This window comes from Pezoporus wallicus, unplaced genomic scaffold (genome assembly GCF_028554395.1).
Source record: "Pezoporus wallicus isolate ANWC-B61680 ecotype Strahan unplaced genomic scaffold, APGP_CSIRO_Pwel_v1 contig_5261, whole genome shotgun sequence".
Classification (NCBI taxonomy): Eukaryota; Metazoa; Chordata; class Aves; order Psittaciformes; family Psittacidae; genus Pezoporus; species Pezoporus wallicus.
This window is the reverse complement of record NW_026642423.1, coordinates 6,343,018-6,355,581: the sequence shown is the minus strand read 5'-3', so window position 1 is coordinate 6,355,581 and position 12,564 is coordinate 6,343,018. Positions and strand designations below refer to the sequence as shown.

The following is a 12,564-nucleotide window of genomic DNA, read 5'->3' as shown; positions in this document are numbered from 1 at the left end:
CTCTTTCCATATGACAGCCTTGGGAGGCATGTGTTCTTAAGGCTCAAAAGCATTGTGCTTTGTAATCCAGACAAACATGCCCCACATTCAGGAATTCTTCTGGCCATTCGTTTCATTAGGGCTTTAATAGTATCCGAGTTTTCATGTGGATAACTGATCCCATTACTGGTAGTCAGAGGCCCTCTGTACTTTTGGTTTTATTAGAGGTCAGTTTTGTTTGGCACAGTGACAAGAGTTTCTAATAGTGTTTGTGGAGGAACAGTTATTCATTTTTTTTAATAACCTGCTTTACTGATGTAAACATAAATCCAGATTTAATCGGAATTTTTCTTGGGGTGACATTAATCTTCATATTTGAATAAATGCAGTGTTGTTTTATTTCACAGCTTTAAAAACAAAAATAAACACCTAGCCAATAAAGAAGTCACTGTTGCTAAAAGATGATGGAATGGGATGTCAGAAAGTAAGAAATTGAATAGTTTGTTGTGTAGATTGTGCAAGGCCATAATCTATAAACCACAATCGATTAAAGTGATACTGAAAATGGTAGGGCAGGAGGTGAAAACTACCAAGCCAAGGTCTCTGATTTGGAAAGGAAAATGAGATGAAACAGCCTCTGAAAATCCTCTGTGCCCTGCTTCTTTCAAATAAGTTGCATGTGTTTGGCTCATAAATGGACTTCAGTTTTAGAGGTTGTTTACACCATGGTTTTAATTTATGCATTCAAAACAAATCATGTGCAGAGCAGCAATCACTGATCCTAAGCATGTGTGGGTGATAAATTACACACACACACAACACACACATTTCAGCTTCTCTGCCCCTGTGTCCAATATCAAATGCCAAAAAAACAAACCTTGTCCAGTTTAACAGCAACTGCAGCCCGCACTGTGGTGGTACCTGTGAGCTGTAGTATGCTTTTCCTGAATAGTGCCCTGCTCCACAGATAGCCCCATGAATTGCTTCTGAAGTACATGGCTACTTGTCTTGTAGAAAAGGCAGTAGCATCTGGCACGGAATACGTTGTATTCACCAGCTGAGAAATGAAGCTGCTACTTGACCAGCGTCTGACTAAAGCAGCTCAGTTCCACTTGGCTTCTCTTCTCAGTGGGGAAAGATAATGGATTTGTACAGATCACTAACTCATCTCTGCAGTTTGAATTTTTAAAGGTATCAAAATTAGAGGGATTGTTTGAACGTCTGGTGCTTTTTTCCCCTTTCTAATCTTATTTTTTTTTAAGCCATGAACATCCTTCTGATTCTTATTATTCTGTTTTCATGCCATTTGGTTTTAGGGAAGACAGAAGTCTGCTCTTCCTTGCACAGACTTTTGAGGTTGTCAGTATTTATGATTTGGTTCGCTGGAAGCTAATATGATTATTTGTTTAGTTCATCCCCTCTGCAGGTTGATAGCAACGGGACAGTAAGCTAACCTTGTCTGCCAAGCACAGCCTCATGATTGCAACTAACAGACACAGCTAAAACCCCCTTACTGCTTGCCAAGTGTTGTTCCCCTAAAGTTAAGTGCTTGAAGAGTGCAACAAACTGTGAAATTCTGAGGTCTTATTCCTCAAAAGGTCAAGGTGATCTCCTGTGCTGCCCATGCTCCTGAGATGGTGAGCACAAATGAGTGTTGCTCAGTGCCTTACAAGATCAACCTTATAAATGTTTTCACTGCACCAGTTGGTAGTGCTACTATCTCTGTGTCTCTAATGAACTACCTGGTGATGCCCATGGGGCTTTTAAAGGGCTAGGTCCTATGGCAGTTATCTCCTTGGCAAACATGATGGTCACTACAGTTTCAAACTCATCAGCAAAAATGCAGACCCATTTCCTGGTGCAGTGGCAGGGTTTTGTGAGTAGTTTGGGAACAGAGCTTCTCAGTCTTCGGGGCTAAAGCCCTGCCTCTGCAGATCACCACATTCTGTCATTTCTTCCCTCTTTGCTTTTAGTCATCAAAAAGGAGTGAGAAGGGGGTAAATGAAAAGAGAGGGAATGAAAACTGTGAGAGCAAGCACATCCTGACAGATGAGAGAAGCAGAGTTCTTAAGTGTGAATGCTCTGCATGACAGTTTTGTGGCTTTTGGCACAAAAGGGCATTTTTGTATGTATTCTGTCTGATAGTAAGAATGGGAATAAGCTCTAGTAATTATTTCTTTCCTTTGGTCTGTCAAAACCTAATCTCTTGGGTCTGGTTCTATTGATTTTATGATCCATTTATTACACAGTCTAAAGTTTTAACTCTCAGGGGAAAATGACCAAAAGATAAAGTTATCCAGACCCAGAGGAAATTAAAGTAAGAATGAAAAACTTGTGAACTACAAATGTTTAAGTTTTAATGAAGATTCTGAAAGAAGACATCATTTAGGCTATTACAAAAAAGGACATCTTAGTCAGGACCACAATCTTGGAAGCAGAAGTCTTTTTACAGCACATGCTATTAATGAAGGCTCAGCACTGCCAGGCTTCAAAGGCCCCATAAAAAGCTCCTTTGAGTCGTAGGTAAGAGTTTCCATTGACTTCAGTGGGCTGTGGGTAGTGCCCCACTTGGAGTCTTAGTACTTTTGTTATTCCAGATCACTACTGTAGAAATGATTGCAACAGCCAACAACAGGGAGGCTTACAGCTCCCAAACAGCAGGCAGCAGGTGAGCTCTTGAGTAAGATCTTATTTTCATGCAAATGTCCTTGGTAAGTGAGAAAAAAAACCCTTGAATCGGAGATACAACTGGAATTGTTTTTCAATTGAGCTTTTTTAAGTGTATGCCTTTATGCCTCAGAAAACACGTTTCTTATGAGGTGGTGAATTACAGTGAATTGCTATTGATAGTAATGCCCTATCATAATAAATCCAGCCTCTTAGATCTCTGTCAAGAGGCATTCTCCTGAGTCCTCAACAAGTGCACTATGGTTAGTAAGATGGCCAGTGAGGAGCAGGGTACGGGCCATGTGGTATCATCACCATTTTAATTCCAGAAGCATCCCACTTTGTGGGATTTCATTAACTATGTCATTAGTATTAATATAGCCAGTGTTAATCTGCTATGCTTGGGTAGTCATCTGGGATAATGTCTTCCCTCTACCTGTGTGAATTATGATGGGAGACAACAGTGTGTCATTAGTTCCTTGAGGCATTTCCAAGCCTGCAAATGGGGAAACCTAAGTGTGGTATCCCCTGTATGTATGGTATGAAATCTGCCCCAGTAAGCCAGTGGCATAAGTCCCATTGCCTTTGAAACATCAGAATTTCATTATAGTTTATAGACTCATTTGTATCTTATTTAACAGTGTTTACATATTGCCCTGCAAGACTTTGTATGCTGTGGCCTGTATGACGCTTTTCAGTGCTCTTATAATACAAAATGGCATTTACCCATAAACATTTAAATTTATTTGAGTTCTGAGCACAGGGAAATGCTGTGATATCTTTACATTTTCTACACAGTTGTTTCTGATCTACTGACAGTATTATTTCTGAACTCTTTCTATCTGTACATGCACATATGCATACATATATTCGTCTTTTGCTGTGTGTTTGCTAGTGTGGTTTTACCTTTTAATGACATAAATAAGGGTATATATTCTGAAGATATTGTAGAGATATAAATTAGGGTGAATTTTGAAGTGTTCACTTAAATTACTTGCCAGAAATGTCCTTCTCTTGCAGTAATGCACATTTTAATCCTTTTCCTGCCTACAAAAGGAAAAAAAAAAAGGAGCAAATTTTGTGTAAGTAAATACATTCCTCCTCACCCTGAAGTGTACTGCTGTCAACTGTTATAGTAGTGTCCTGGGTTCAGCAGTAGCAGTCATGTTTCTCCTCCTTGGTAGCTGGTGCAGTGCAGTGTTTTGACTTTCGGCTCGGGAACAGAGCTGATAGAGATGTTTTGGTTTGGCCAAGGACTTTGTGAGCCTCATGCTCTGCCAGGGAGGAGGGGAAGCTGGGAGGAAGCAGAGACAGGACACCTGACCCAAACTGACCAAAGAGCTATTCCATACCACAGCACGTCATGCCCAGGATGTAACTGGGAGTTAGCCGGAAGGGCTGGGGGACTGCAGGGTTGGAGGAGGTATCGGTTGGAGCTTGGTCAGGCTTGGGGGGCGAGTTATCGGTCAGCGGGTGGTGAAGTGTTGTATTCTGTTCCCTTGTTATTTCCTTTATCATTATTATCATTGGTGGTAGCAGCAGTGATTTGTGTTATACCTTAGTTACTAAACTGTTCTTATCTCAACCCGTGGGAGTTGCATTCTTTTGATTCTCCTCTCCGTCCCTCCGAGAGCAGGGGGAGAGCAAGAAAGGGGGGGAAGTGAGCGAACGAATTACCTGACTGGGTTTAAACCACGACAAGTAGGTTTCTTACCACAGTTGAGGCAGATGAGCGGATTCCTAAGGGAAGCAGGCAGCATATCTATTTTGTTTTTAAATTTCAAATAGTTTGTCGGGCCTGCCATCAGATGGGGAGAAGTCCTGGGCTTTGATGGTTGTTAAATTATGGAGTGCATTTTTTGACAATGCAGCAGAGCCCGACCTGGGTAGGAATTCATTACACCCAGGATGCAGAGCACAGGGATGGTGCAGCACGGGATGGCCATACCTCCCCACCGAAAAGCGCTGTACTGGGCTTTTCCTGGGGACCAGCATCACGGCCTTCTGACAGCTCTGCAGCTCAGTTACTGATGGCCCATCAGCTGGGGGTCAGTGGTGGCAGCAGGGGACCTCAGGCTGTGTGTGATTCATTGAGTGGACTGTTAGGGATCTGTAGCTTGCCGCTGTCAGCCAAGAGCAGTGCATTAGCTATATGACATACATTATGATAGTGCCAGCAAAGTGGTCAGTGACTAACTGGGATATATTGCAGCCTGTGGAGTGGCTGAGGGCTGCAGCGCAGAACATATGGAGATTATTTCCTGAATTTATGCAGCACATGTTTTCCTATAAATTAAATTCAGAGAAAATGTGTATCATAATAGGGTGATGCTCACAACAGCCTTCCCTGTTATGAATTACAATGACCTCTCTCAGCTCGCTGGGTGCCCAGCGAAATGGCTTCATGCAGTTGGAAACAATAGCATGTACATGATGTCAGGGTCTGAAAGCCTGACCAAAAGGCACTCTAACTAAAAGCAGGGACGTTATCTTTTTCTTCCCCACCCCTGTTGCTTCTTTTATATTGGCAGTGCTAGGTTAACAGTTGGACTCAATGATCTTAATGGTCTTTTCCAACCTAAACGATTCTATGATTCTGTTATTCTCTCTAGGAACTACCCAGTATCCTACTGAAGTGCTGAGCAGCCAAGAGGGTGGATAGATGACCTGCTTCACAATTAACTGGGTGCTGCCCTTGTTGAGGGGCTGCTGGATGTCAAAGGCAGCTCTGGATGCGGCTGCAGCCCCACTTCATGGGTGAGGGTAGTGTGGGTTGCCAAAACAGCAGGACAGGGGTCCTTAACCAGAATAATGAGCAAAACAGTATGTGTCCCTTCTGTGTACTTAGACTGAGGATCCCAAGTCTTTTCTAGACAAATATTTGATGTTCTGTTGCCTGGGGCTAGGACAACATCATCTTTGCCTTTTCTTTGGGTGCGCTAAAGCAGCTGAAGGAAAAATGTGGTAGAGACAGTCATTTCCTAAAGCATGAAAGAGAAAGTTATGTTCCTTACAACTCTGTGTGTGAAATCTTTGGTAGAGGAAATGTAGGAGCTGCCATGCAGGAGCAAACTGGAAACTAATAATATAAATACATTTACATGTATGTGTGTGTCTATATATATATACATGTGTGTGTGTGTGTGTGTGTGTAAAGCAACCGGTACCAGACAGCAAAACAGTTTAGGGTTTTCTTTGGGACAAATCACTGTGGAGTCAGAACAGATGATAGAGTATTTTCAGCTGTGCTTAAGGGACTTGCTTTTTCATTTGCAGCTGATTACGGGCTAATAGGATTTCAAAGATTTCTGGGAGGGAACAGCTCACGTCTCATTGCATTTTGCTTTTTTTTTTTTTTTTTTGATGTTTTATTTATCATACTGATTCTTACCCTTAGAATAAATTTTGTTACTCTCCTGTTTAGCTTCTTGAACTGAGTTTTTCCCTTGGTCCCTTGCTGCTGTCTAATAGACAGTTTTCAAATAATTTGGGACTTCTGGAAGGATCCCGTCAGCAGTTTGTGTGATAGAAGAGAATAGGTCATTGGAATGAAAAATAGTGTTGCCAGTATTTTTAGGTTTAGTCCTCTCTTTTTCAGTTTTCACTAATACTCACATGATGCGGCTTGTACTGTTATGGTTTTTAATGAAAATTGACTATTTGAAAGCAACTGATGGGAACTACCAATACAGCTGAATTTTACCAGTACAAACTAATTCTGTGACTGACCTTCTCTGTTTAGCAACAGTAATAACCCTGGTTATTTTTCTTTAACAGCTCACATGTTGGGAACACACACTTAGCCTGTAAATATGGATTCAGGAGGAAAATGAATACGGTAGTGTTCAAAGCAGCCAAAAGCTTAGAAATAATGTTCTTCTGTGACTTTTCCAAACTGACATCTTGATGTTGGGATTATAAATGAAACCATTGTTCCAGCAAAGGCGAAGACTAATAGAAAGCCTTTATTGCTGGTCCATTGGCTAATTCTGCTTGTCTAACCCCTTTGGATGGACACAGTGTCAGAAAACATACTCACAGAGGTTGCTTTGTGTGAGTTTTGGCTTGCTGAGTGATTACATGGTGGCACAAAGATATCTCAATGACAAGTGTTCTTTGACTGAAATTTGTAGTCATTTTCTTTCCCTAGGCCTTGGAGAGGAGTGAAGTGATTTTTAATCTACAGCTTCTATGAGTGATATTTGCTTTGTATCCTATCACCCTTCTATTCAGCTCTTCTCCCCTTCCAAGCAGGTAAACCTCCGCTTAGAAGAAATTGTTTCTTCTGCTGAGCCTTGGTGCAGTTGACAGCTGTCATATACAAGCACTATACTTGAATACGTGTCTTTAAAGCTAGACAATCTTAAAGAGCTTTAATCTTTTCTCTTTGCACATGCAGGGAATGCCTAGGAGCCAGAGACCCCTATTGTGGCTGGGATAACAAGCAGAAGCGATGCACCACAATTGAGGACAGCTCCAACATGAGCCTGTGGACTCAAAATATTACTGAGTGCCCAGTAAGTGGAAGGAGTGAAAATATATATGCTGGTGTGTTAGTGTATGTGTTTATGTGTAGAAGTGAGAAGGAAAGTGAGTGTGTGCAGCCTGATGAGGACTGGGTGTTAGGAGAGCATGGAAAGCCCAGTGACGCACACTGATATCTGTGCACTGATACCTGTTTAGAACACAGAAACCCCAAATGTATTTATTTGCTCTAAAAGAGGGATCCAAAGCAAGCATTCAGTCCTCCTCATGCCCACCACGCCTTGAGTGAAGAAGATTGCATCATGTTGTTGGGTATTACTGAGACCCATGTAAGCCCCAGGTGAAACTTGATTTTTCTCAGGGCTGCTCCACTGTCTGCACCATTTCCTTGTCTTCCCTGCAGGTCGGGAAAATCAGGGTAGCTGACTAAAGCCTGCTTGGTCTGCATTCAGTTAATTTCCTTGAGCTGGCCTCAGGGGACAACACTGGTGAGGAAGTGTTGCACTAGCAGGAAGAGGCATCTAGGCAGCAGCAGAGGACATGCATAGATGGTTTGCAGAGGGAACAAAAAGATAACAGTGTATGTACTTGAGAACACAAGGGAAGGGGAGAGTGTAACCAAGAGAGGGAGTATGAGTTGGGTTCTAACCTCTCTTTAGGACATCAAAGGCCACATCTATGTGATGTTGCGAGGAGGTGCTCTTCTTTCCTTGCCCTGATCTCTGTAAGATGCAGCAGATTAAACAAACAAACAAACAAACAATTAAAAACCCAAAGAAGAAAAAAATGAAGCGCCTCTGCTTATATCAGTTTGAGTTGGCTCTCCAGTTCCCTTCCAACCCACTTACTATTCTCTCACGACAACATGCAGTTACTGGCTGTGGTCCCCAGTGTGGTCTGGCCATATTTAATTCCTGCTCTTTGAACGGTACCTGCAAGGCAGATGGGGAGGAAAACCAGTCGTGTTAATAAAGGAGGGGGGAATACAGAGAAATTCTCATTAATGTCCATTGTTATTATCTAACATCAGTTATCATGTTAATACTGCTAAGTCTGGTAGATAAAGAAAGAAGGCTGGATAGGTTGTATCTTCAGTATGCTATTTCTGTCTGGAGGTTCTGGGATGTTTATTCACCTTATCTTCCTTACTTCTCAGATATTTTCCCAGGAAATATTAGTCATTACTTCAATCCATCCTCAGCTTGACAGGCTTAAGTTTTTCACTGCTGGATTCAGACGCTTGTGTGTTTATAACCCTCCTGTGTTGAACTGGGATGCAGTGCTTCTTGACTGCTCATGCTGTTATCTCATCCTGCTTAATGCTTGTGTGTGTTGATAGGTGTGTGAAGTGTTAATCCTCTAGTTTGAACATGTCTGCTGTGGTGCGTGCTAGGGAACAGGCTACTCCAGATCATTGTTTCAAGGTCATAAAAATCCAGTGCAGAATATTCAGGAGCTTTGGCTGTTCTTGGGTGCTAGTTTTACATTTGTTTTTGCATTTCCATTGTAGGTTATTTTCTGGGTAGATGCTTTCATTATGATGCATACACCAGCCTTATGCTCTTCAAGCTGACATGCTGCCAAGCTCTTTAAAATCCACATGCAAGTGCTTTCTTTTTCTTTATCCTCTGTCCCTCACTGGAATGAATTCACCACTGGCATGAAGTGGGGCCGCTCATTTAAGCACCTACATCAGAAATATCCAGGTATTTCCTTGTGTTCAGAATACAGGTTGTGGCCAACAGAGGCAAGAGTCTAGCATGTACAAATGACCACTGAAAAGGTAGGGGGATCCAATAATCCAATGCCAAATTTCCCTCCTGAAAAAGACCTTCTGGAAGTTTAATTGGATGAATTACTGTCTTAGGAAGTCCTGGCTTTTCTCTTCCCACTTTCTTGGGCTGAGCACCAGGCACTCAGCTGTGCTGGTGCAGCTGCGTGTGAGATCACAGACAAGTGTGACATGTTGTAGTTTAAAAGTACCCCTCCCAAATAAACTTTTCCTAACCCAGATAATGTGAGTGAGTCTTCTGCAGCCTAGCCCACAAACAGATGTCCTGGCACAGCTGAGAAACTGGCATGCAGCAACTTTTAAAGGCAGAACTGGCATATTATTGAATTATACCCTACAGGGGCCAGGCATTTCTGGGAGTCAACCACAACACTAACACAACTTGACTGCTGCTCTTGTGAAAACATGCTTGTTCAGAGCTAGTCTGAACATCTTTGTACAGCACTACATTGTACCACAGATTCTCACTTTCCAGCCTTAATATTAAGGGACCTTAGATAGAGGGTTAATCGTATAGTGTTAACATAATACCTTAGGCAGTGGTTAATCTGTCTTATTACCATGTAACACCCAGGACCTCCCAAAGGTTCATTGCTAAAGTAAGTTGCAATGTCAAGCATTTCAACGTTAAGAAATGATAGGACACAAATTGCACATGCCACTCTTCTTTTCCCTGAGTGTGACGTGTCGTATCAGGGAGTCCTGAATACAGGATTGCATGTTGTTTCTTCTTAGGCTTGAGAAAAGGAGTAAGGTGCTTTTTGGTGTTAGGAAAACTGAAAAAAGCCACATCCTACTTGGTAACATCTTACTGGTGCCAACATGAGCCACCAGCAGGAGAGGAACTTCAGATTTGGCTAACAAACTCCATTAGCCAAGCTCATGGGCTCACTGTTGATGGTGGTTGGCAAGTCAGGAACTGAGTATTCCCAAAGAAATGTACAGTCATTCTTATCCTGAGCCTTCCCAAAGAAATGTACAGTCATTCTTATCCTGAGCCAAATGATGTTCTTCCTCACAGGTTTTCCTCCCAGTCCCACTCTGTCCGGCAAACCCCTATCTCAGTCATCTGATGTCTGCTTTATGCTACCCCATTTTTTGCTAATCGGTGCCAGTTTCCCCACTCCTTTTTGTGGGTGTATAACAGACTTGTACCCTGCTCTCAATTCATGTGGGCTCAGCTACTCAGAGCTGCAGTGCCCAGGATAATCCTGCTCTGGCCCATAGTGAAGCGTGTCCAGTGCACAGAGAAGATGTGCTAGGATCAAAATCTGTGAGTCTCTGAAAACTGAGTATTTTCCTCCCCCCTGGCTTTTTATGGGCATTGCAAAAAGGTGTTACGAGGATGTAAAGTTCAGTTATTTGCTCTGAAAACTAGCTTGTTTCAAGGAAAAGATTGCTAGATATGGACATTCTTTTCCCCTAGATTTGATTTTTAAAATGATTGAAATATTTTGACAGAAGCTTTGCAAGAATTGTCAGCTTCTATTGAACAGCCAACATGGAAACTTCCAGCCGAAATAATTAAAGCTTGGCAAAGTTATAAGCAGTTGACATCTGAATCCTCAGAGGAAGCATAGAGGAATGAAAAGAACAAGGAACGCTTCTAGTCTTATCTGTAATATGAAAATAAACATTGAAAATATCCTGGTAGTGGGGTTTAGGAATGGTCAGTCTGAATTTTTAGATCCTGCACTTAAACCTTGAGATAGTGTTAGGAAGAAATGAAAAAGTGATGCCTTTGGTGGGAGTATGGCACTTTATAAAGCACAGGAATTTTGGAATTTGTATTATTGTCAGGTAAGATAAGGATATTTGATCACATGTGTTTTTAAAGATGTCCTCTTGTCTGATGGGCACTGTGCTGGCTACAAAGGATTTGCCTTGTAAAGATATTCCTGAAAAAGACCAATACATATGGGGTTTTATCCCACTTCCCAAGTTTGCTCTTTTGAAGGTATTTTTACGAGTTTAATGATGGAATAATAATCCATATGTAATTTCGTAAGTATAAAAACTTCCCACACTCACTACGTGGCATGTTTATAAATCTCAGCATTTTGGTTATGGCTGCTTATTTGTTTAACTTTTGGGCTGCTTCCCAGTATCACTTATGAGCCAATAATTATTTGTCAGCCTTCTTTTTTGTTTAATTGAAGCCACAGGCCATATCATACCATTGATTTCGGAACAGAACTCCCTGCTGGAATCAGAGAGGCTTTCTGGTTCAAAAATTAAATAGAAATGATCCAATACTTGGATTATGACTTTTGTAAGGCAGGAGGAAAAAGAAGATAAAAATCTAGTATTAAGTATCTCAAAGTATAGTTCTTTTGATCCCCTCCTGACTTTTAGCAATCCAGCTGTACTGATTTTTGACTGCATGCATGTTTAAAACAACAAATTGAACAACAATAACAAATCCCAGTGTTCTCTTGTCTGGGCATCTTGCCTTGTAACCTGCAGCCCAGAGCAAATTTTTACAATGATATGATAATCTATTGCAAACAAAAGTTTACAACAGATGCTTGAAACCCCCTGACTTCAGCCTGATGAGTGCAGTAACTGATCTAAATGACTTCCATGCCACTGCTGCACATTTTTGATGCTGCAGTAGATGGGTGAGAGGAGAAGATGACAGCCCACCAGAGGTGCATTGTGAGTGTTTAACATAGTGCCAGACTTGAAGAATAAGCGTAAAGCAGCGTGTTTCAGAGGATGAATGTTGGAAAGCACTACTCCCATGGCTGTGGTTGGCTCCCTGCGTGGCGCTGGAACAGGCTTGCAGCCTCTCCATGCCTCCGTTTCCTTGTCTTGTAAAGCAGGAGAAAATAATTCCCCCCCGAGGCAGCCCAGAGGACTGATCCTGCTGACTGCAGAGCTTAGTGAAGCATGGCACAGTGGGGTTTCTCAGCGGTAGCTAGGCCTTGAGGCCAGGGATGTTCGCCCAGGGTCCCAGCCTCTTCCTTTTGTCACCCTTCATTGCGTGCGACACTGAGGCTAAGTCCAGCCTTGCTTTTGCCAGTGTTTTTACCAAAGCTGCTGAGCATCCCAGCACCCAATGGGTGACACCAGTGGGGATGAGCTACTTTCAGGAAGCCACCATCAGTGCCGCCCTGCCTACGAGGCACTGCGCTTTGGGAAGCCAGGGCAGGGGTGTTCAGGGTAGCTTTCCAAACATGGGCCTAGAGTTGTTGGAATTTGCAGTAGTGGTGGAGTAGGCACAATAAGGCAGAGTGGCCTGGGAACATTCCTGGGAGGAGCAGGAAGCACTCATCTTCTCAAGTTAACTTAGGTGGCAAGTTTTCTCCACCAGTCCTCAGCTTAGGGCTCAGCTAGAAGCACTGGTTAAACCAAGGCACAGTGAAGCAAGCTCTGACACCTTATCTTCTGAAAGTTCTTCAGTCCTGGTCTGAAATGCATCTGTTTCTCATGCTTTTTGTTTGCCAGGACTACCGTATTTTGTACTACATTACGGTGCATGGAAAGCTCAAGACCTAGCCTGTTCAGGGCTGTATAGACATGAAGCAAAGGGCAGAGGAAACAGATAGCACTGTGGTCGGTCTGCAAATTGCCTTGAGATGAATTCTTACTCTTAAGCCCACTGTGTGATCCTCAGTATTAATTCTAGTCACCACCAT

The 12,564-nt window shown here is 42.4% G+C and overlaps 1 protein-coding gene across 6 annotated transcripts in view; it reads left to right on the top strand.

Annotated features, from left to right (window-relative positions):
* The window catches only part of SEMA5B (semaphorin 5B), a 276,452-nt gene that overhangs the window by 223,518 nt on the left and 40,370 nt on the right, over positions 1-12,564 (top strand). For all 6 annotated transcript variants that reach the window (XR_008975021.1, XM_057430051.1, XM_057430048.1 and 3 more), the window contains one exon: positions 7,046-7,163. Coding sequence is in view for 5 of the 6 variants with exons in the window: in XM_057430051.1 (XP_057286034.1) it covers positions 7,046-7,163 (118 nt within the window). In the remaining variant the exon portion in view is untranslated. The remainder of the gene's footprint in view (positions 1-7,045; positions 7,164-12,564) is intronic.